Below are 25997 nucleotides of genomic sequence, written 5' to 3' on the forward strand. Positions count from 1 at the left end.
CTAGAGGCTTTTGTATTCTTTTGCGTGACAATGGTGGATCATCATTAAGGACTCCATTTGTTGCACAGATTATCACTTTTCCTCTGTAGAAGGCAAACGAGGGGATTCAGGAAAAGGATCAGAACATGCCATGATGATAAAGACGAGATGCTTTACAGTGATTTGTAGAAGATCGTCCGCAGCTGTTTGTGATTTTCAGTAACTTTTCCCTCATGCATGTCTTCTGTTTGTGCTCATCTTTCTATGGAAATGTCTTTGGCTTTAACGTCTGTGTTTTTCATGCAACATATGGTTACATTTAATGTATTCTTTTGTAGGCTTTTACGTAGTTCAACAGCTAATAGACAATCAGTACGAACTATTCAGCACTAGTTCAACTAATTGTAAACCTTTTGTCTGACTCTGGGTAAAAAGGAGAAAAAATAGCGTTATCCAAAGACTGAGCTTACCCTGTAACTTTTAACTGTTTGCACATTTCTTCCGACGAAGGACTAAAACATCTGTTTTACTTTTGCCGGAAACAGAACAGGCATGACTGGCAGCCCCCCCTCGTAATGACTTGATCCTTTGATTATAGTGTTGGGAGAAAAGCACATGAGTACGTTCCTATGTTTTCCTTGAGGGCACAGTGTTGGCACATGAAATATTCTTTCATGAACACTCCCAAACAAGTGAGGCTTAATGGAGACCATCACAGCATTCGTCTGTGAGAACATTTTCCAGTTCCTGGGGCTATGAATTACAGCTCATTTAGATATTGAAGCACAACAATCCCACACACTTGCTTCTTGATATAACAGTAGAGTTCCTGCGTCGTGTGATGGATGTAAATGCTGTTATTATGGTTCACTGCAATTTGTAAACTGTTAGACGCTTGAGTAATTTAGGTCTAAACAAACTGATTTTTTTCACTGTGCAGAATATACATCCGATGCCTAAATACTGGTAAACATACATCGCTGAAAATTGATCTATTAGCTGGAATATAAAAATACTGTCAATAGCAAATTGTCGGCTGTGGTTTAAAGGCTAAAGTGAGAGGAATGGTTGAGTATTCCTTTCTGACTTTTGACTCCAAGTTCAATGTTTCTCAGTATTGTGTTGTACGCTATTACCTCCCGTGTGCTTATTCAGTTAGTTGAATTGTTGAAAAAAATCAGGAACACGATTATAATTTCTTGTTTCACTTTGTTTTGTCTCATCATCTTCTCGACTTTTGGACTTTTGCGCAGAACGTGGTTTCTGAGAACTTTTAATTGTCCTTTTTTACTCTTATTGTTAAGGCATTTAACCGATCCAGAAATAATGAGAGAATAATGAGATTGAAACTGCAGCATAGCGTTATTGGTATCAGCTGCTTTATTTATGCTTCACCAGCAGTGGCTCATTGTTCAGATCTGTGCAGGTACACAGAGCAGACTCACAGTCTGAGACTTTCTCTTCTTCTCTTCTGATACCTTCACGCCAGCATTGTTGGCTCCTTGTTGGCTACTGACCACAGTGTCATAGCAGACATGACGTGTCTGTCATCACCCTACAGAAGCTGTTTCATTAATGTTAAATCATTAAATGAAAAAGCAAGTTTGAGGAGAAAATGAAGCATGAAGAAGGTTTTTGATTTTGATTGTCTGCTGACGTTGCTTGATGCACTGTTCACATAATAATCCATGTGCAATCTAATATTTATAACAGCAAAGTAGAGTGTTTTTATCACATGTAGCCTGTAATAATGATTATTTAAGGGCTCCCCACTAAGAGTCCACAGTTTTTGTTTTTTAGCTTTCATTGTACAAAGAGCAACAAAAGAGGAGCAACATGACTGCTGTAAACTAAAAACAGTGTCTCAAAATGATCAATGTCATAAATGCTGTATGGCAACCTGAATCCTAATTGAATATTCAGGGCAATTACTGTATCATACTATATACATTTTTTTTTTACCTTTATTGATAGGACAGTGAGGATATGACAGGAAATGTGGGGAGGGAGAGGGGCATGACATGCACGAAGGGGCAGAGGTCAGAGTTGAACCAGCAGCCGATGCAGCGAGAACTTTGCCTCTGTATATGTTGCGCCTGGTTTACAGACTGAGCTAAACCAGCGCTCCAAACTACAGTCGAGAGGTCTTCACGGGTCCAAAATTTCGTGCCTGAACCCTAAGAGACCCGTTATTGTGCGATTCGGAACCGAACCGGACCCGTCTATTATTTGAAAGCTGGGGCCCAGCTCCGAGAAATGCCGGACCCGAACCGTGCATATAATCCATCCTACGCCAAGAGAGTTCATAAAACACATTCAGGTTTCCTGTTATCCATGTCTTGTTGATAAAAACAGAGATGCTAATCCACTCGTTATTTCAGATAAAAAGTCCACTTGCTGTCACGCAGACGGATGACAAACGTGCGGCTTGTTTAGAAGCCACACAACTGCGCTTACTTTCTTCTTGTCTTTGTCCACAATTTACATAAACGGGGTTTTCCTCCTTATATTCTTTTTCTTTTAGTTTTTTTGTCCACATCAGCGAGGAAGGTATCATCATTACCGGCTTTGGCTTCAGCTTTTGTCTGAACCTGCAGTCACGTGACACGTCACTCAACTCGATGTTGCGCTTTCTTATGTTTTTTTCCACTTTAATTCCTGCACGTTCTCATGCGAATAGACACATTGAAGACACATTGTTGCAAGTTAAAATACACACACAGCACTTTAATCATGAACACTTTCTAATCACGGATCTTCACGGTCCATTCGGGTATTACACATAATGTTGAACAGACCCGGAACCGAGGATTATAGAACAAGTCCCGACTCAGACCCGTTTGACCATGTAATAGCATAACCTAGCATCTTTGACTATATCTTTGTCTGCTTGTAAATGACCACATCATTCAATCTCCAAACCTAAAGTGACTCAGGCTCTCTAAGAAAAGATTGAAGCCTCAAGCTAAATTCCCCAAAATACAAAAATAGCCCTGATGATGTCAAGTTTTTTTCTTCCAAACTTGGGGCATTTTTCATCCTGAAAATCAATCAACCATAAAGCAGAAAACAGAATCCATTGACCTTTTTCTGCATGTCTCCATTAAGAAAACAACATAAAAGGCAAATTGTGGCGAGATTAAATTCTGAGTTCCTTGATGAATTATTAAAAGTCTCTCATTTACTTGCACTTGTGCCTGCAGTCCCCCTCTATAAAACATGTTGTTTACCTGCTTAGCAAACTGTTTGACCTCACATCCCTTCAGGCTGTTAACTAAAGGTTAAAAGTGCAAAGCAACCCATTATTCAAATCATTTCTCCTCTCTAAGTGTTTCTCGTCCATATATCTTGGTTCCTGGAAGGCTGGTATGCGGGAATTTTTAGTGCGACACCAGATATGTTCCTCAGTGCCATTCCATGAGGCAGCAGAGTGTGACCACACTGATCCCTGTGGACCAGTGATTTGTCTGGCACTGCTGTCAGGACGAGTGTAAAGAGAAAATGGGTCTTAAAAGAGCTGACTGACATGGATTCATTTAAGAAGGTACTCACGGAGTTGAGTTTAATCTTTGAACAACCCCATATCTTTGGAAACAGTCCTGAGGCAGCATGAGGCATGTTCTTAGTGGTTAAATCCCAGGGGCTCATGTTGAAGCACCACTATTGTAAACTTGAGACACCCTGCTGAACACGTAGATCACTCTAACATGACTGGTCTTTAATCAAATGGATTATTGTCCCTTGTATGTCGCTCAAATGAACCTTCTCTGTGTGACTTAATTAGTCTCAGCACTGGCTCTTACACAATGACATTGGGATTCAAGTCTGGAGTGATATCAGTCAGTTCCCTCTATAGAGTGTGATCAGTACACAACATCGCTAGTCTTTGGGTGGTGACTAATGTTCTTCAAGTATGATGAATAGCTGTGTTCATAATCCTCCGGAGAGTTAACCAACAAAGCCCACCTGTGGACAGGACATGACGAATGGCATTTTACCTGCTCACATGAAGTAAAAATGAAAGACTCTCCTATAACCCACATCGAATGATGAAATAGTTAGAGGTACAACAACGTCTGTCCCTTTAGGGCACTTGGGGAGAAAAGTTTTGCATTTATCAGCCCTCTGCAGCTTTGAGAGGCAATGGCCCTTAAAGTGGTTTCCGCTTTTTTAGTAATGCCATCAGTGGTGTGTGAACAGCATGTTAAGTGCCTGAGGAACAGTGTTTGGTTTGGGTGCTGCAGATGGTTGTGGCTTGGGTCCCCTAATCTTGAAGCATTGCAGAACATACACTTAATTCTAAAACCATGGGCATTAATACACTGTTCAACAAACACTCAATCCTAAGGCTTCGTGCTTCTATCAGATTTTGAAACCTGAATGCATTGCATGAGATTTACATTCAGACACAGTACGGTTGACCTCTGATGTTCCTGATAGGCCTGGCCCATTAATTCTCCACCTTAGTTAAGTGTTTTCCCCAAGCTTCTTTAATCTGCTTACCTTGATTTTCTTAGTAGAAAATTGCTAATATAGGTTGCCAAATGTTTTCGGCGGCAGCTAATTTATCTGGGCAGCTCGCCCAAGTAAAGTCTATGTGTGGTAAACACCATTATGTACTCGTCTTAGTGATTGGAGGAATGCCATGTGGAAACAGAAAAGAGCCTTCCCTGAAATGCTGCCACACACTTAGATGCACTCTGTTGTATACAATATCATTGCTACTGTAAAATGGAGACTTCTCTTCATCTTGGCCTACTCTAGGGCTTCATGTAACTGGCAATATGACTTGCTAAGCATTATGAGGTTTCCCTAACATTACCAAGATAGATGAAAGATAAATGTCTGTTCTGTTACGCCCTTTCTCTGTCTCTTAAAGGTTCCTTGGATGTCTTTGCTGTGTCACCACATTTTTGCCTGTACATGTTACATGAAAAATAAAGTCAAATACCCATATTAAAAATACTGTCCTGCATGTGCACTATTTGGTCCTTTCTACTCATGATGAGACAATGAAGGCTTTACCTTCTGGCTTTTACACAGCAAACATGTTGAGACTTGATTAAAGTTAATGCACTGTTATGCAACATTACTCAGTTGCAAAGGTACACGCTTAGAAATCACACTCTGAAATGGACATTTTGTTCCACGCATCAGGCATTCAGCCTAAAGTTAGTTCTAAAAACCACAATATATCTCCATTATATTGAACCATAACCCCTTTATCATGATGAGTATTAGACATCTTGTGAGTGAAACTGGGACATGTTGCACACAACACATATTTTCTTATCTTCTCTGTGGTTGGGGTTGATGTTAAGTTGTATTTACTTCTGAAATGTTTCTCCACAGATGAGGTAAACGTTCTTCAGGAGCTTTCTCTTCAGCTGACGAACAGCAGCAACGCCTCCATGACTCTGGATGACAGCAGGTGTCCAGTCCTACAGGTGGGACAGTACTCCACCTTGGCTCTCCCTCTTCAACAGCTCGTCACTGATGGGTACGGTTTCATCGACTTCCTATAATCACTGGTCATTTTAAAGAAAGTATCTTTCATCTTGATTAGCACTGTGTTTGTGCTTACTAGTACTTGCAGTACGGTTTTGTTCCACAGTTATTACTTAATGTTATTCTTTATATTTTAACTATCTGTAATATGGATAAATGGTGGGTCTTTGTTTGTGTTTAGATTTGCAGATGAGTTCAGTTTGCTGGTGCAGCTGCGCAGTCCTCAGAGAGACGAACGCAGTGTTTTCACCATGCTCAGCCCCGACAGCCACGTTATGCTGCAGCTCCGTATCAGCGCTTACGCCGTCATCTTCATAGGAACACAACAACGACACTATGAGTAAGCTCTCAGTTTCTTCCCTTTCCTTTCCAGCCCCAATTTAATAACAATATTATGTATTGAGTGCCTTTAAACCCCTTACACAGACTTAAGAAGCTTTTATTAATGATAAAAAGGGATAGAATTGTTGAGAAACTACCAGAAGACAATAAGGACATGCTTTTGACTTTTATGCATTAGCAGTTATCCCCCAAAATCCAGCTGTCAGTAGGTGATTACAACATTCATCTCAGGTAATTGAGGACCACTCATGCCCGTTCCTGCTTCTTGGCAATGCTTGATGCAAATCTGTCTGTAAGCCGGAGAATAGTTCTGTGGAAGTGTATTTGTTTGCAGCCTGTGTGTCTTTGTTTGACTGTAAAATTGTGTTTGGCTGCTTCTTTGGAGAAATGATTTATTAGGAGTCTTTTGGCAGGTTTCTCCCCTGAAGTAACCGGAGCTTTAAGCAATACATCACTGCGAGACAGCAGACAGAACTGGGCCAAAAGATTGACACACCTAGATACTGTCCTCATCTTCTACTGTTGGCACGTAGTTTGTTTTATTTTTTACCCTAGTAAGCCTTTAAGACATTAAAGCTCCACTGATGAGTATTTAATATATTGAAGGGGAACCTGATTATCACATTTAAGTCTGTTGACAGGGTATTCCAAAAATCAAGAAAAGCATGTAAAGCTTTGTGTGGTTCCATTGGAAGCAGAGAAAAAATCTGATCTCATCTCCAGTGGTTTCACTTGAGTTGGTTTAGTTTGAGGCTGAAGTCTACAAAATTGAATATGAACCAAAAATCTGCCATAGAGTAAGAAAAAAGTGGGCTTACCTAACTTCTGTAGCCCGCTCCTTATCTGTGCTTGAGGTCACTTCATCAAGGATACATTAGCCTCCACTGGCATGACAGTGAATCTGCAGCCGAACCATCGGTGGGTGAGTTTTATTGGTAATCATGGCACTAGGTTATGATGAAAAATAAGCTGTCTTCATTTAATGGGACTACAAGGCCAAATGGATACGATACAATAACTGTAGTTTGCAGTGACATGCACATAGAGACAGACTCTTTCTCCTCTTTCAGCTCATTATTTTGGTTTTATAGCAGACAGACTCCACAGTTCACTTTCATCGCTCTTACTAACTGTGCTGTTTTCATCAAACTCTAAAAAGGCAATGCAGACAACCTGCCCAGCAGCAAGCAGTGATACAAAGATAACGACTAGCTGAAGAAAGTGGAACAGTCAGCATTCAGCGACTTATCTCCTGAAACACAAAACCAGAGATATATGATTAATGAACCATGTGTTTCTCTGTTAGGTTTCCAGTTAGCGGTCTGTCTGATGGAGAGTGGCACCATGTGGCTGTCAGTGTGTCTGCCAAGCAGCTGGCGCTGTACGTGGACTGTTCTCTGCTGGAGAGTGTGGATTGGGTGTACCACGGCATGGGGATCAGCACAGACGGTCTGCTCATGGTTGGAGGCATCATCGAGGGCTTTGAGACTCCGTTTGAGGTCAGTGGTTATTATCGGGTTTTATCTGTTTGTCCCGCTCTGCAACTTTCATTTCTTTTTTTTTTTCCCCTACTGACCATAAAAGAAACATTCAGAGGTCAAACTCTCAGCTGAGTACCGTAAAGACCCTTCATGTTTTATATTACATGTGTTTGTAATATCATATATTATACTACAGGATGGTTATGCAATAACCAGATGATATTTAAAATAAGTGTTCCTGGGTAATGAGCCACATGTGTATTGTCCAGTATATGTGAATTAAGTGCAAAAAGACATGTATGTCTGCTCATCTTTGCACACACACACACACACACAACACACAGAGGAACACACAAGAAGATATTCCACCCCCGTGGCCCTGTCCAACCACATTTCCTTTTCATCACACACACAAGAAGGTGTAGCTCCTAATCCTTAGAAACCGACTGTTTGTTTTTATAAAGTATGCTCTGAGATCCCTGTAACCTGCTCTAACCACAACCTCAATTACCTCCCAAGCATCAGTGTTACATAAGATTACAGAGGAAACACTGATGAGTGTTTGGACAAAGAATGAGTTCAGTATCCTCAGCCCTCTTCCCGTTTCTCCAGTCGACATGAGACTCTTTCTCGTTGCTTTGTTGTCTTTGGACTCTGAATATACCCACAAGGAGAACATGTAAACTCCTAAGTATGACTCACGTTAGCCTTACATGTTTCTGACAGTTTCAACACTAACACTGCATTCATATAAAACATGAATTAATGTAAAGCATAGCAGCACAGGCAGACTTACTCATTACCCATTACCCCCTTTATTACACTATTTCCAGTTGGTTATTCTTACTACACTATTTCTTCAGTACTTTTTTTAGTCTTCATCCACAAACAATTTTGATCTGCTCACCTTGCTTGGCTTCAGTTCTCTTTTCCACACTCAAACACTCACCTACACCTGTGCTCTCTGCACACAGCAGCTTATAAAGTCACCCAAAAACTCAAATAAGTATATTATACTATATTGTTATATATATATAAAGTTGGCTTGTTGTTAACAACGATGGAGTGTTAATCGTTTAAAACCAACGTGGTGCTTAATGATATTGGGTAGAGCATGTGCAGACATACAGATTTCTTTTAGGATTATTTTTTGGGGCTTTTTGCCTTTAGGATAGCACATATGGGGAGGAGAGAGATGGGGTTGACACTCACGAGTCAGAGTTGAACCTGCAGCCAATGCATCAAGGACTTTTTACCTGTACATGGGGCGCCTGACCTACCAACTGAGCTAAACTGGCGCGCCCACGCATACAGCTTGCACGTATTTCCTGCCCCTGTTAAGCCTTCTCCCTCTAATAAAGGCAAAAATACCAAATAAAGCCTATAATGTAATATCTTGTATGGTCCCTTTTAGTTTAATCCCAAGGGCACACTAAAACCTCTGTTAAAGGCTGTTTTTCAGAGCTCACAATGCACCTGTCATTGTGTTTTTGACATGCTGTCCAAGTTACAACTATCACTCATTCAGCCTGAGGATCAGAGCCGACAGTGTGACTGCATCACAATTGGGGTGAGGTGGACCCCTGAAGAGGCAGCATCTGGATTTGTTCTTAACACCAGATAAAAAATGGATTCTCCATTGCCTCGTTTCCCCTGGTGACAGCTTTTTACTGAGCTCCAAGGACGAAGCACGTCCTCACTCAGTGGTGGTGACAGTCTTGTCTCTAGACACTATTTTGTGTTATGCAACGCCAATAATACATTACTGTAGTCTTCTGTCTATAACTCTTACTCTCATCCACTCAGCTGCAGCATGTCTTGGACTGCCTTCATTTAAAGACCAAAGTGTGATATAAGACGCAAGATGCTCCCAGCATGCACTTGGGCAATATATTCATGAATATGAGTCTCATTGTATGTGTTGTTTTGAATGTTCAATTATTAATATGTTGTGCTCGACAACATGTCCTTGTTTTTATAGATTTGACCAGCGAATGAGGTTAGAGTATGAGTAATGGTGGATGCATGTCTGGTGGGGACTCCCAAGTAATTACTCATTATAATTCTGTGAAAAAAAGGAGCCATTTGTATTTAATAATTAGGTAAAATAAAGGATGGGTGCTTGTATTGTTTGGGGTCAAAGGACTTGTTGCTCTGAAAATATTAATATGTTTAATTAAAGCCTTTTAAAGTTTAAAAAAACGACTCAAGTCATGTAAAGCCAAGTCAAACTTTATTTATATAGACAGAAACACGAACACAATCGACCTCTGGGCCCTTACAATCTGTACACCATGAGACACTCTTTACATTTAGACCCCTGTTTTTGGTAAGGAGAAACTCTAAAAGCACTCCGCCTACAAAGTAAGTAGTTTATGAACAGCACAGGTTAGACACCCAGAATGCAAGTACACACTTCATAGATGTTACATGAAGCTAAGTCATATTTTACTAGCAATAGACCATGTTGAGCCATGGTCAGAGCCCTTATCATTAAGCACCAGCAAACTCATGTAACACATGCTTACACAGTAACATTTGTCCAGACTTTTTTCTATCAGGAATTCAAGATCCAATCCCCCCTTAGATACCAATTTGTTCAGTGGTAGGTTGAATGCTGAATCATGCTCACCTGCACTGATATATCTTACTTTTTCTTGAGTGCCATAGATGTGTAAACATCTATGTTTTCTATGTATTGTATGGACCCATTAGTGCATCTGTGTTTGGTTTTACATCAACTGTTCCATAACTTATGATCAATCACAATTTACATACGCAGATTCTTTTCCCAACATGAAAGAACACAACAGACGTCTTTGTTTAGCAGACATATGTGCTGTTTGACTGATCTCTATTTTTAGGGCATTATGGTTTTTTTCCTGGCAAAGTTTTACTTGTTCTGCAAAAAACATGTACATCTCTAAAACATCATCTTTCTATCTACAGTAATTAAATTCTGCATCAAATAAATGAACAAAGGTTCAACAATGGAGTTCCTTGAAACAAGTCCTCAATTCTTCTGCAGATGGTCTCTGCAAGTATTTCAGCACCCTAAGGCATTGTTATGACGACCCTCGGTTCTCCAAGCTTCACGTTTATTCTTTAAAGGGGGCTTGTCTTACATTCTGAGTATGGCAACCTTTGTGGAGAAATTAAGGTTCTATTTCTGGGAGACTCTGCCCCAAGCTAGCTGACACTTGTTTGATGTGGCTGTGGATGTCACTGCTACCATCTTCTGATAGATGCTCTCTAGATATTTGACAGATAGCACTACTGAGAGCTGTTCATCAATGACAGTGAAGGCAGGGACACTGGAACTCTGAATACTTTTGTCTTGGTGGGGTTGACAGTTAGCCCTATAGCTGGCTCTCACCTCCACAGCACGGTTTGGGCCACAAGAGCACAGTTACCTGCAAACTGCAGCTCTAGGTCAACAAAGGCCACAAATGGGTCCTGATGTTGCTTGAGTTACCTCTCCTGATGATGCAGGGCTGTGAAGATCATGTGGACCGTGCTCCTGTCCTTCCCTAAGTCCCTAAAGCAACACCTGAGCCAGGACCGCAGATGGTCTTGTCACCTTTGTTATAGATGACATTGATGTTTGCATGTCTCCAATGCTTTGGGATGTTATAATCAGTCCAGGCCTTGGTTATGTACTGGTAGAGGATGTGCAAACACGTGAACCCTACCTCCTTCAGTAGTTCAGCAGGGGACTTGACATTTAATACATCCTCTTAGACAGATTAGATTCTCAGAAAGTTGTTGGCACACTGAGGTTGTGGTTGGGAGAAAGTTTAGGAAGCTGATCCTGGACGTGGGGGTTTCTTCCCCTCTTTTCAGAGGAAGGGCTAATCCATCTCTTTCTGTACGTCAGCCTTCATCAGAAGCCTGGTCTCAGTCAGGGTAGCAATGTCAATGTTTAAGTGCATCAGCTTAGCAGAGATTAAAGCTGTTCTACGTCATACAAGTCCAGTAGAGTTATTACATTCCATGCTGCCAAATTTAGGTTATATTGTTTTCAGTAGTAGAATGACCCAAGATGCACTGTAACCTATCCAGGTAAGAAATTTAGGGTGAAGGTTTTAGGCCACGCCCAGTACCAGTGGCAGTACGCCCTGGGGCTGCTCAGACGCACCCCCGCCAAAATCAGCTGCCACTTTGTCCCAACTGATAGCGACCAGTTACGCTTTGCCACTTCCCTGCAGGGTTCTGACCAGTGGATTTGTACCCCTAGTTGCTGGACCGCCCCTTTGCTGTTAGACTTCAGCCATCCAGGTGTTGTTTACTGTGTTAAAATGTGGAGATCTGTATCAGGAAATTTGTATAATGCCTCAGTGGATGTAGCAACTGTATGGTTGGTTGGTACCAGGACAACCGCTCCTTGGCTGCAGCTGGCTGCCAGGTGCATTTCTGTCAAGGCCCACTTATTTGCACACAACCTGTGCATTGCTTTTCTATCACACTGGCTCCCTTATCCTCGTCTCAACAGACTTAACACAAGGAAGTGGGGCTTGTTGCCCACAGCTGGGACAGTGGTTTATGAGTGCCAGTGGTGTTCACCCATAAGTGGGCCTGCACACCACTATTCTGGTGCCCACTGCTGCTCCAAGATGCCCTTCAGCATAGCATGGGACCATAAGATATCCAGTTTCTGTATGTCTCAGGACAGAAAGGGTTGAAGGGAAAAAAACAAAATAAAGCGGACAAAGGGTGGAAGGGGAAAGGTTGAAAGACAGGCAAATGAAGAAGAATGGTAAGAAAGGTTGAGAGCTGAAGGAGGTTGAACAAGATGAATAGTAGATGAGAGAAAGGAAGATACTGTAGATAGGACAAGGAAGACTACAAAGGGTGGAAATGTGAAAAGGGGAAGACAAAAAGGTAGAAGGATGACAGACTGGAAATGTGGTTCATTGAAGGCAAGAAAATAAAGATGTAGAAGAGGAAGGAAAGATGGGGTCAAGTGTGACAATTAATAAATAGAAATGGCAGTGAGGTAGAAAAAGAGGGCAGGATGGATTAATGGTTGGGGAAGATAAAGGAGAGGAAGGTTAAGTTGTTTGGTTGTTAAAATAAAAGATAGTTGAAAAAGAGGATTACAAAAAAGCGAAGGAATGCACAAGACAGAAGGCTCGAAGCAAGCAAGGAAGGGTGGACAGCAAAGGAGGTAGGTCGTAGGACAGTAGGTTGAAACAGAAGGATGTCGGGTTGAAGAAGAAGGAATAACAATTAAGGATGAGTAATAAGAAGAGAGACTAGAAGAGAAATGTTGGTAAATAGAAAGTTACAGTGGGATGAACGAAAATAAGACAGTAGTGGAAGTTTGACGATAGAAAGGTAGAGATGTATAGAGAGTAAAATGGATAGAATGGGAAGGAAGGTGAAGAAGGACTGTGGAGGGGTTAAGGAAGAAGAGTTATTGTGTGGAGAGGGAAAAGAAAGATGAATTATTATTTTTCAAAATACATTTTTTTATTTTTGTTTGTGTAGCCACATGTATTTACAGTTTCCACAGCTAATTTGTATTGAGCGGAGAATACGACAAAAAAAAGGGTGGATGTTAAGAAGAAAGAACAAAAAATGGTGGGCAAAGAAGGACAGAGGTATTGTGGATATAGTGGAGGGAAAGTGAAAGATAGAAAAGAATAATAATGTAAGATGGAGAAAATGTGCAGGTTAAGGTCAAGAAATGAGCTTGAGGGACACTTTAGGTGGTTGGAAAGGGAAGGAAACTGAAGTCAACAATAGAGAGAAGAACAGGAAGATGAAGGGAAGAGAAAAAAAGAAGTATAAGTAAGATAAGGAAAGGTAGAGATGACACTAGATGAGAAGTAAAAGAGAAATATGGGAGGAAAAGGAAGGTGAGGGGTAAAGGGGATCAGGAGGAAGATTATGTTGAAATGTAGGCCCTTTATCTCACATCAATCTAACAAAGTGGAGAGGTCCAATAGACAAGATAAAGAGAGAGAGAGGGGTAACTAGGTAAAAGTTGAAAGAGATATTAAGTTGATCTGTAGCAGGGTCAAGGATTCAAAGGGTAAATACTGTAGGAACGATGATGTGACTGGAGAGTGAGGAAGGAGTGAGAGAGGAAGGATAGATAGTTGAGGAGGCAAGGTGAGTGTGGATGGGTCAGGAAGAGGGATAAAGAAAAGATGGGTTGAGAAAGAAGAGGAAAGTTAGATGAGTTATGGAAGGAGATGAAAGTCACAGAAGGAATACGAATAAGGAGAAGATAGCAGAAGAAATGTATTTCCTGCCTTTCAGTCAGTGCCAGTAAACAGAAGCATAGTTGTCCTTGCCGTCACTGTCTGCCTTCATCTTCTTTCTGAGGCTTCAGACTTCTGGAGACTTCCTTAGTTATTTTAGTATTCTGCAAACATACTGCAAACAATCTCACCACAGCGCTACACTTGTTATTTTCATTGATCGATTTTGTCAGGGGTTAAATTTATGTTGAATTATATCTGTTTTTGTACTATGTAGACAGAAAACTGTCTATTTACTTTAATGAAAAAGTGTAATGGTGTGATTTTAACCAATATCAGGCTTTTCCCAGAAACATGAAGCGTTAAGGTCAGCCAATCAGGAATCTGTTTTAGGGGATACTTGCAAACACTGGCTGGATGTCAAGTAGTATTTCAAATTGTGATAATTTAAATAATGCATGGGGTTTATGGCTTCAAGAAAAATCTTTTTGATTTGTTATAAAATACAGTATTAAAAAAAGTTATTTTACTTAGTTAAGTGCTGAAGAGCATCTTTGTCACAAGGTTTAACGTAGTCAAAATGAAAAATCTTACCTTGTTTGCACTTTTGTGTTCGCTCTTTCTTTCATATAACAGAGAGAGTGGAGAAACTAATACCTGCACAGTTATTGGTTGCATATTTCCTCTGCAGACCAGTGTTTCAGTCTCCAGGCTCTGGGAGAAATGAGTGATCTGTGAAGAAGCTTGAGCCTTATAAAGATTCAACAGTTAGTTCAAGAATGAAAGCATCATAATAGACAGTGGAGTGCTGATTACGATGCTTTGCAACCCTCGCTCAATTTGAAACTACATACTGTAGAGTTTTACAAGACAGAAAACACAAACAAAGAAAATGCAGCAGATAAATTCTCTCCCCTCTTGTACAGCTGTATGAAGCACAGAGACGAGTCATTATTAAGTAGGTCACAAGTTACATCTTGTAATTTTACTAGGTCACAAGGTTTGGGTGTTTTTGTTTCAGGCCAAGTAGTTGGTCAATTACTGGGTGAGTCATTGACCACAGATGAATCATTTTATCTATAAATGCATTCTTCCAACCATGAAACCACAAAATGTAACAAAGTTACAGTTATTGCGTAAAGAACAGACTCAGGATCTGAGTGTATGTACTCAACCAATTATTAATAGGCACTTCTAAGAGATTTGCAAAACTAAATGGGAGGGGTTCAGCTACAGTTTTACGTTCCCTACATGAAGGTGTTTTGTGTCTCTGCAGGGTCATCTCCGACAGATGACCTTCCTGATGGGCGACCCAGACGCCGCCAAGCAACACTGCAGCCACCACCCGCCCCGCTGTGGTGAGACCGCCCCCAAGCCCCCTCGCTCCCCACGCACTAACAACGCCCTGGAGGTGAGGAAAGATGAATGGAGGAGGAAAAAAGAGGGATCAGGAACAGTCATGTCATTTCTTTGTATTGCTCCTTTGACTTATGTAAACAGCACAGCTGTGACGCGTCACTGAGGTGTTTAAGGTGAAGCCAGATGTCTTTTGAAGCCCACAGCCCAGACACACAGACTCCTGCCGTTAATACTTTGACAGAGTTATATACTATGAAGCATGATAAAAGATCATCACAGGATTTAAAACAAAAACTGCTCTGACTCCTGTGGTTTCTGATCCAGTCTGGTGGATTTAATAACAGTGAGTGTTTAGTTGTTCATCAGTTTAACTCGGAAATTATCCCCTCTGTTTCCACACAGAATATACTGCTGTCCTCAAACAACCTGGAGGACCTCCTGGGGGAAGATGAGTCATTTTTGAATTTTGCAAGAAATGTAAGTTGAATATTTTGGTTCCTGAGAAACATGGCAGATCTTTTTCACGCTGTGATGAAAGTTCCCTGTTCATGAAAGTGTTGCCTGGTTTCCTGCAAGTGTAGTTGGAGAATGTGGCCCACTGACTGGTCGTCATGGTTATTATTGAAGCTGTGGAAAGGCAGGCAGCAACAGTTTTGTACACTAACCACTGGTCTGATGTCACCAAATTCACCAGTCTCAGTCTGTGAAAGCTGCATCTGGCATTAATTAGCGCTGCGGTGCAGAGCCTCAGGCGTCTGAGGCAACAACCAGCCATCCTACCTCTCATCCTTAGCTGACTGGTCCATTTTGCACATGTGTTTGTGTTGTTTGTGTGTCTATGTGTGTGTGTGTGTGTGTGTGTGTGTGTGTGTGTGTGTTCTGTGAGACGCCTGTGTGGCTGACCTGTCTGCGCTCTGGTCCATCAGTCTGTGTCCGCTCGCTGCTCTTTGTTGTGGCCTGCAGAGGCGTTCATCAGGGTGTTGAAGCTGCAACTCAGTGTGATTAATTATAGCTCGTCCTCTTTTCTTATGGTTTTTATTGAAAGAAAATAGTCGGGTAATTTATTGGTTACTTTTTATTTATTTTGAAATATTAGAACATTGGGAAAATACTTTGTAACTAAAAACAGTTGTGGATTTTAACTGTGTAATTTTGAAGACACAGTAATCTCGGGTGTTCATCACTGTCTTTTAGAGTTTCTTGATTCTTATCAACTGAATTAGGGAGTTATTCAGCTGCAATGTATAATTGATCACTTTGTCGACTGTTAAAAAATTAATCTGCAACTATTTTGATAATCAAATAATCATTTAATTAATTTTTCAAGCAAACATGAAAAAAATGTCAGCTTCTTAAATGGGTTTCTTTGTCAATGATTTTGTCTTTAGACTCGTGGTGAGAAAAAAAAACACATCTGCAGCCGCCGTTGGCTCTTATTCATTTCTAATGAACGTGATATATCCCTCAGATCTCCTGTGCTGAGAGAACAACAAGTAGTGCAACGGTCAAGTTCAAATAAATTTAAACTGTGACCTGTTGTTGGAGACTAAGAAACACAGCAGCCAGTCACACCTCAATTGTATATTTATTGTAAATAGATATTAAGTGCAGCTTATTTTACATCTGAGAGAAAAATCTATTCAAACGAAACAAAAACACTGCTGCACTGTTTCACTTGTGGCCCTATCAGCAGCAGCAGTGGAGGCAGCAGTAACACGAGAGCAGGACTGATCGACCGGAGGAGGTGTCAGTCATTCTTGGCAGCTTTTCTGTGTTCTTTGTGTTCAAAGATCCGATTAAATGGCTCATTGAACTTCCTGGCAAACAATGTATCTTCAGCGGTGACTTAATGTTTAAATAATGGGTGTGACAAGAAGTCAAAGTACATGGCCAAACACCATATGGATTAAGCCCAAAGTCAACCCCACCTAAGACCACATTCATGAAGTAATGACAACATTTAATTCAACATTTGTAACTTGTGTTGAAGAGGATGAATATTTTAAACCCTCCTTAATGAGCCAGCTTGCTACCTTCCAAAACTGTTTTGTTATGACTACACATGCTTTAGTTTAATGCCCCGACCAAACAAAATAGAGTTCCTGAAAGATTGTTTACTCTGGCACTGTCAGAGCAAACCTTGTTTCTGGACTCTGCATGTGTTTGAAATGGAAACAAAGCAAAGGCCGTGTGCTTGGAAATGAAGGAAAAGCAAAGCTGGTTTAAATTTGCATTTTCATGTCTGAAAAATCAGAGAGAATCTGCTTCTCTTTATAGTACACGGTAGTGTGTCTTCAGAGCAGTGAGGAGTAAAGCACAGCAGACCAGCCCATGCCGTGCCAGCCCCAACAGGCACAGCTTCTCCATCAGGATGGCATTGGGATGCCTTTGTGATGATGCGAACAACGAAGAGTCTCCTGCTGTTTTGTGTTGTAGATTAATGTTCGCAGAATCAAGCTGCACCAAATCTGTCTTTATAGTCACTGAAATTCCTTCAGTGCGCGACATCTCTTTCTCATTATTCGTCTTTCCCGGTGCATCTGTTTCAGTTTTTCACTTTGTGTCTAAATGTGTCCTCTTTGGCTGTTTGTCTGTGTCTGTCTTTCTCTTTAAGTTTCCTTGCCTCATTGTCCCTGTGTCTTTGTCTCTGTCTGTTCAACTGCTTGTCTTTCTCACCATGTTTCTATTTTCCGCTCCATAGCACATAGCCTACTGTATTTAGTAACATTATTGAACTTAAATCCCGTAAAGATTGTAAGAGCCTTGCAATGAAGTGGACAAAAGATTGTCAAGGATCTCTTTATTCATACACAAAAACAAAAGTGTTAAAACCAGAAGGTGTTATGTTTATAACTTTGTTTTTGTATGCGCTTCTCTTGTTAACCAGCTAACCAGCTGCTTGCTCCAGTTGCAGGTTCAATGTACAGACATGGTCGGGGAATTTTATCGATCTCTAATTTATGTAAAACAATTGAGGTAATCACCAACTTGTGAACTGCTTCCCATTTATTGAATCACTTTTTTGGGCTTAGGATTAATTTATATGGACTGGACTAGAAAAGAGTTAACTTCTCACCAAGACAACTTGTGATGTCATTTTATAAACGTAAAGATTAATTTATTAGTCTTAAAACCATTCAAAAAAGTGCTTCCCAGATTAACAGTCAAAGTAATTGTTAACGGCAGCTTATGATAAAGGAAACAGTGAATGAGGTAGTGAGCAGTCTGCAGCCTGGTTCTCATTAAATCCACACAGACCAGACCTGTGGAGGTGCAGCCGTCCCGTCTCTGGCTCTCCTCACAATCTGCACATATGTAAGAAAAAAATATACCCACATTAACAAGATCTATTTCTCTTTCGCTAAGGTCTGCTGCTGTCGTCTTTGAAGCATGACGCTTCTGACTGTGGGGCCACGTTGTTGGGGTTTCCTGACTTTGATGCATGTCCTGTCTGGGGCCACTGGCTCCCTTGACAGGTGCTCTCTTTGGAGACATGGCACTCCACTAGTTAATCTACAGCTCCTCCAATGTGCACTAAGATGTTAAACACTGCTGGAGGTCAGGGACCTTAGCTCAACTTGTAATTACAAGGCCAGAGTTATGAACTTCAGCGTATGTTGATGGCTTTGAACCCTCTTAATCGACCTGCCCTGTATTAGTCTGAATAGCATTCCTGCGTGTGTATTTTCAGATATGAATGAAGCAGAAAGCAAAACACTTACTCGGCAGTGATCAGCATGTTTGCTCTTGATCAGAAATGTTCTGATCTCTTAAACAGTGTGTGTAGAAATGTGGATTTTCTTGTATATACAGTATGCATGTGTGTCACAGGGAGAGACCGAGCATGGCAGAGCTTGTGTTTATTTTACTTTACTTAACGTCACTATGAGATTGTATCCAGTTATTCTGGGGTTTTATAAACACTGCACACACACACACACACACACACACACACACAAAGACTTGCACTTACATTTACACACACATACGCCTGTGGTCGTTATATTCCCGGTTCCATATCCTTTCACAGCAAGTGTTCCTCCTTCCTAAAACCTGTCAAACAATGGCTTTTAATGGCAAGGCGAGACAAAAACATTGACATGGAAAAAATATCCATCATTTTTACACCTCCCCATGATTCCACAGTCCATGCAACATTTCGCTTAGAGTCTGGCAGGAGTTGCTTATTAAGTATCTAAACCCAAGGTGGAATTTTAAAGTGATAATCTCGAAGATCTCAGTTTTGTTCTCTTTGGCGGCACCTATGGCGAGAAACGGTAATTGCAGGAGCACACTTCCCAGATATCCAGAGAGTGTTGCATGTGTGACGTCCACGGTTGTAACTCTTGATTTTCCTCGCTGACAGTCGCTTTCCTTTTTAGACTGTTTGCTTCATCTGAGCGTCGAGTTTGTTTCTTTTTCTCTGGATTTTCACTTATTTTTGAAGTTGTATCTTAGTCATCGATCTTTTCTTTGTTTGTTCAGCCATAGTAGATTACTGTTTACTCGCAACACTTACAGAGACCGGAAAAGCATCCGCTTAGCTCCGCCTACCCTCTCTGGCAGACCAACCACTGCTGGGTGATGGAAAACGCGTCACTTACTGGGCGCCGCTTGTGATTTTCTCCAAGAAAGTCGCACCAGACACCCAGTCTGTAATACTGCAAATGCAAAGGCCTTCATCAGTGGGCCATAGGCTCAATCACCATTGTGTTACCTCATTTGGCGATAGATAGTGACTTGGTTTTTCTGTGACATTTTGAATTGACAACAGAAAAGGTGTGTTCCAGTTGCTTTGTAGTTTCCTGCGAAGTGGCCCGCAGGGGTTTTCAGCCTATTTTAAATTGTCATCTGTACGGCACAAAAAAGCTGCTGTGTTCAAAGAGAACTGTGAAGAGTTTGGGGAGGAACGGAACAACAGTTCATCAGTTCTCCAGATGTTCAACCATCAGTCATTAAGACTGTGTTTTTGCTCATTCATCTTTAAAGTGTGAGGTTAGAAATTGTAACAACAACAGAATGCATGAGTCATGGCATCACTTTTGCAAACCATATTTATTTATCAAGGCATTAGTGAAGTTACAAAGAAGTGAACCGAACCTCTCCAGCCTGCTTAACATCTTTACTTAAGGTATGCAGCTCAGTCTCCAACTGAGCTGTCTGGGGTAAAGCTGCATTGTGGATAATGTAAGCTGTCCATTGTGAGTCAGACAGTGTTATAGGAGTGCAACGCTTGCAACAGTTGCAAGGGCTTGTGTCTGTTATATGTGTCTAACTGATGAAGTCCATGTTCATTCCTCTTCTATGTCTGGTTTGCTCCTTCCTATGCTCCAGATATTCTTTTACCACTAGTGCAACTTTATCTCTTTGCTATTTGTTGCTGAGAAAGTTGTGTTAAGTTGTGTCATTAAAGTATTTTGAAGAAAGGGCTGTCTGCTGAAAACAACACTATTGAGAGCTCTTAGACCCAAACGGGTAGGGGTATGTATATCTCATTTAAGCTTGTTCATCTCAACTAAAAATCCCTTTGTACTTCACAATTTGATCCCTGTACATATCTTAAGAGAATCATCTCAATCATTAGTTCTTAACAGTCTTTTAGGACTGCTTACTTGGCCAGAGGCAGCAGCTGGATAAAGCAAAGGTCAAAGGTCAGGGCCAGGGCAAGGTCAGAGTCATCCAGCTGTGTTGAGGAGAGAATTAGCAGGGACAGGTTGTTCTGGGATCATCTCTCCTCAAATAAGTCAGGGGGACTTGAGCTGCTCTTAAAGACTATCATTATGGATGTCACCACTGAACTCTGGATATCGTATCATCTTCTTGTCAGGAGAGCTGGAGCAGTGCAAACTGTGCACTGGTTTATGAAAGAAAAGTGTATCTTATCATCATTTCTTAAATGTCAAAGTTGAAACGAGTCAGCCTGAATGTTACATTCCTGTCGTTTTCATAACGTCGGCCAAAAATATGTTCTCATGTCAGTGAACATAACGTAACTTAATTCTGCCCCCCTCTTAATGTTGCTCTGTAGGAGAAAGAGGTAGTTTAACACAGAAAATGAGCCAGGTTTTCAAGCAACAAAGAGAGATGGTAGATGAGCTGACAGACCTCCCAAACATACAGACTCAAGATGTCTTGAATTAGCTGCTGTAGGCAGCCAAGCAGCTCGAGCAGTTTGACCAATGTCCATGAGTCAATTTCTATTCGTGTGTGGGCTCCAAAATTCAGGATCTGCAGAAAGGTTAGTTACAGCTATCTCTGATCTATTCTACTGTGTTTGCAGAGCCGTGTGATTAGTGAGCCTCTTCCATTATATATCATATCAGGGTCAGAAAAAAGTCCTATTAAACAGATTTGAATGTTTTGTGATATTATTTATTCTTCCCTAAATTCTAGTGGCATGTGCATTGTTGAGTGCAAATCAGACGATGATGATAATAAGAAGAAAATAAAGTGTTTAATGGAAATGCAGGGTTTCAAAGTCAGACAAACAAGCTAAGCTGGCATTAGCCACAGCTCAGTTCACAGTCTCACCTAACCAGGGGTGAGCGTGGAATCCAAACTAAAAGTGCATGTATGGAGAAAACCCGGTCACTGTGCGCACCCACACCTGCACGCAATGTTCCCTTTATGAATCACAATCCACCTGGAAATGTGCACACGTGAATTAGCTTCTTATTCCGCCCTCTACACGCCCACATTACACCATAAATGGTCAATGCAAAGCACCCTGTGAATGGAAACGCATATAAATTAGCTTGCTGGTCACAGGAGACTGTTTACAGTGAATCACGGAAACAACCGAGAGTGATGACGGATTGTTACAGCATTCACGTAGTTCACCAGCAGTGCCAGTGAATCCATCAGCAGCATTACACATGAGTGTCCCGCTGTATAAATATGCTTACAGAAACCACATTAATGACTTCACAGTATGTCAGGATGTTCGCGTCAATCAGAGGTCTCGCCGCTCTGGGATATTATTTGATAGAAGATTGATCAGTGCAAACACAAGCTTTTTCATTTATGTGGTTTAGTTATGCTGAACTTTACCTGCACGGTGTTTGGGACTGATTAAAAGGAACTGTAATGATATGTTTTGTGAGAGCATTCACTGGCTTTATTTGTAGACTTGGCTCATTTACAGGTGGTGACAGGTGAAGGCAGAGTGTCTATATGTAGTGTATTTATACAGTATCCAAAGATATTAATGTCCTTCTACTCTTAAACACTTTTTGAATACGAACACTTTTTATGGAATATGGCTCACGACAGACACTGCTGTTATGAATGTTAATGGTTACGTGGATTGCTCAATTGATGTTTAGTGTAATTAAATGTTTGAAAGGCATCAATATACTACAACCTGGTTTCAGTTCAGCACCTCACCATCTGTGTTGCCAATTTCCCCTGCCTCCAAAATGTATGCACACATGGGTCAGAGTTTGCTTACCAGTGCACAAATTTTTTTTTAATAGATCACAACTTTTGGGTGGGAAGTGACATACGCCACTTTCAGGCTTCGTTTTGTGCGGACCCAACAGTTATAAATGAGACCCCAGGTTACCAGTTTGTAATATCTTTACTTTCAGTTTTAGAAGTACTACCTTAAAATGTGAGGTGGAAAAACACTGATTGCTGACAATTTGCTAGCTTTGACTGATGTTAAGCTCTGCATGAGCATCACTTAGTTTTTGTTTGCTTTTGTCATATGAAAATTTACATCAGCTCGTCTTTTCTGCGATAAAAGTGGAGTTGCAGAACTATGTTAATTTTTGGGGGGGCTCATAAAATATAGTTTGGGATCAGTGCATTCACTGGCATCCTTGCCAATATCTGAGGCATTTCTAATACTGGTATTTTCGTAACCACGCTATGTTTTTAGCCTGTATTTGTCTTCATTGTGGCAAATGTAAAGTATAGGAATAATGTTTTTTTTACCTTGATAAAAATGTGTTAGCCTTTATTTTTCTGTCTTTCTGTTTGAGTTCTGTGACAAATTAAGAGAGCTATTTTTAAAAGGTCAGCACGATCAGTTTGTTGTCTCATAAAACACTTAAATTAAAGAGCTCCGAGCTGTTTGTGTCATCTTCCTGCAATGCATTGCAGGACGATGACATACTGCAGCAAGAGCATGTCAGAGCAGCAACAGAGGAGAAGCAGTGGGAAACAGAGCTCTCTTTAAAGATGACACAATGAAGACTAATATTAAAACAATCCCTACAGTCCATCTGGTGGATTAAAGTCTGGATCCAGAACTGTTTCCTTTGAGTTGCATGATGGATCAAAGACTCATAAACAGCACACAAAACCTTGAGCAAACAATTTACTTAATTGAAACTCAAGGAAGGGGAAACATGCCTTATGTTTGCTGTGTTAGCGTGAAAGAGAATGCTTTTGTGTTGAAATCATAACGACATCTCTGCTAACTGTCAAGCTTTTCTTTTATGTGTACTAACGTTGATTGAGCAGTAATTTTTCATCTGCTTGGCGAGGTTCATAACTGTTTCCAATATAAAAATAAGTATTTACAGACAAGCTAGGCGGCTCTGAAATCACGGAGCACAAGAGGAAGTGGGTTGTTGAAAGAAGGGATGCTCAATAAAACAGCAGGAGGTGAAGAGCCTGTGTTTGGAGACTGAAACAGAGAGAATGAAGAGTTCTTCCCCAAGTTGTTTCTTTCTCTTTGTCAGCAAGAGGCACAGAACAGTAAGTGAGAAACCCCAACATGCTTTAACTAGTAATTTTCCTCTCAAAACTGTAATTTAGTATGAGGTATCTATGCACTGATGATAAATCAGCTGTGTAAATGCTAGGTGATAGTTGACGCTGTCACAGAGCTACATCAGCAACCTGCAGCGCCTCTCCTTTCTGTTTCTTCCCAGTAATAACCCACTCCACAAGGACCAACATCTGAACGCTACAGGTCGCACTCTGAAATTAAATCCACCGAGAAATATGTTTTCAGCGCAGACAGCAGAGATCTCTGGAAGCTATTATGTGGCAGGGAGATGTGCTGGGAAGTTGTTTAGAATAAAAAAGAGATCATTGATTTCCCCGTCACATCTGCCCTGCAGTTCTTAAAACGCCCACAGAGGTTCTGTTCAACCCGAATAAACCTCCCTCTGCTCTCGTTTATTTTTATTGCAGTTAATGCTAGACCACCTCTCCTTTTGTTCCTAAAAGACATGAAGTCATGCTTCCTGTTGCAGGGAGCTGCCCCGCTTTTCTCCACTTTCATGCAGAGGAGGTCTCCTCTGAGTGTCAAACCAAGTCATGTAAATCAAGCTAACCTCAGACAATCCGTGGTGAATATTTACCCTCAAATTTTCTCTCAATTGTGGTTGTTTTGCTGAATAAGGGTACTGCAGCTTTCTCCTCATTTAATTCTCTTTCAGTGGCTTTTGGTTTCTTTTGAATCCAGTTGTGCACAGGCTCCCTTCCAACCCACTCCATCCATGTGTGAAAGCAGTAGGGATTCCCTCACTCATCCCCGCTTTCTTTCATTCTGCTTCCCTCCGTTGGTAGCAGCAGTTACTCACTCTAGCAGGTTTTTAGTTGCCCATGATGTTGCGGTTAGTGTGTTGTGCCAGCAGCTCGCTGCGATCAGATGTTAGCTCTCACCCTCAATCTCGTCCATTTAGCTGAGTGCTGGCAAACTGAGTTAACAATGAGGATTTAATACCTCTAACATCTGATGCATGTACTGACTGAGTAAAAGAATGTATTAACCATGTAAAAGCATATACATCCTTTTATTGTGTTACTATTTCTCAGTGTTCACAGAGGCCACCCTCAGGCCTAATGGGCTGGGCCACAGTCTCCTACATATGCCAGATTAGATGTATTGTCTATACATGATGTATGGTTGGTACTTGTGGAAGGGTGTGTACCCAATAGGTGTGTGGGTGTGTCTGCTGGGAACTCGATCAGCCTCCTGTGCAGACCTCTGCCTGTGGGTACAATGTGAACGGAGTTGAAGTGCAGACAGACCTGAGGTGTCTTCTGCAGTCATGCTCTACCATGTTGGATGGTACTTGCTGCTGGGAGGCCTGTTGCTGTTGGTGGATTTGGATGGATTGCACGTGCAAGGTCAAAGGCAACGGAAAGGAAAGGTACTGTCTGCTGCATGATTGTCATGTTTCTTTTTTTGTGTCTTAGAGCAAAGCAGAGTGTGTAAGGCTCTCCAGACCAGTGTATGCAATGCAGCAATGCAGAAATGCTTTTATAGATTTTTCTATGAGGATTTTTTTTCTTTCAGAGTGGATACTTTTAACATTATTAACAAACACTTGCAAATGTTTCTCCCAAAGTTTGACTTTGCTGTAAAGATGAAGTACTCATTTTTTAAGCAACAATTTCAAATATTTTCTGGTACAAGGTTCTCAAAAGGATTTTCTCCTTTTCTTTGACATTTATGATTTTCAATGAAGAGTTCTGGACTGTCTGACAAAAAAAGCAATTTGAAGACGATTGCAAAGAGCACTTTTTAGTTTCAAGTTTAGTTTTCAAATTTAGTTTGACCTTCTATCAACTCAACAATTAATCAAATATTCATGAAAATAATCAGCAGATTATTGGGTAATGATAATAATCATTGCATTAGAATTCTTTCTTGCCATTCTCCTGGTTTAATCAGTGGTGAGGGCACAGGTATTTTGTCTTGTGCATACAGACAGTTTGTTAATCTGTGGTCTCTGTTTGTTTGTGCTCTAATCACATGCACATGTTGGATGCTATCCCAAAGGAGCCGGTTCCTTGTGGACCAATACAAGCACTCTTACCTATATTTTGTGTCATTATTACACAGTATAATAATAACAATATGACAACACACTGCTCACACAGCCAGAGTATCAGAGTCCTCAGGATATTTTATATAGGTGAATAATGCATGAAAACCACCATTCATGGTTAACTTTGCTAGCTAGCACTAGATACTGGAAATGGCGTAATAATGGCTTAGTTTGTTATCTTGCAAAGGTGTGAATGGGAAATAGGTGGATGGGATTTGGATCTCATCACTGTCTCTTCTCCATGATTCTGGCTGTTGCTTTGGCCCCTTTCAGGGTGCTTCCTTGCTTTTCATCGGCCGAAAAGAATAGTACTGGCATAGTTTGCT

At 40.9% G+C, this 25997-nt stretch overlaps 1 protein-coding gene across 1 annotated transcript in view; it reads left to right on the top strand.

The window, feature by feature from the left end:
• LOC138605031 (collagen alpha-1(II) chain) overlaps nucleotides 1-25997 on the top strand; it is a 106538-nt gene that overhangs the window by 25383 nt on the left and 55158 nt on the right. Inside the window, exons 2-6 of the mRNA XM_069677099.1 lie at nucleotides 5332-5479; nucleotides 5669-5827; nucleotides 7136-7328; nucleotides 14796-14930; nucleotides 15281-15355. Coding sequence (XP_069533200.1) covers nucleotides 5332-5479; nucleotides 5669-5827; nucleotides 7136-7328; nucleotides 14796-14930; nucleotides 15281-15355 — 710 coding nt within the window. The remainder of the gene's footprint in view (nucleotides 1-5331; nucleotides 5480-5668; nucleotides 5828-7135; nucleotides 7329-14795; nucleotides 14931-15280; nucleotides 15356-25997) is intronic.

Source organism: Semicossyphus pulcher, unplaced genomic scaffold (assembly GCF_022749685.1).
Source record: "Semicossyphus pulcher isolate SPU_LCO1_2020_fin unplaced genomic scaffold, fSemPul1.0.p SCAF_28, whole genome shotgun sequence".
NCBI classification, from domain to species: domain Eukaryota; kingdom Metazoa; phylum Chordata; class Actinopteri; order Labriformes; family Labridae; genus Semicossyphus; species Semicossyphus pulcher.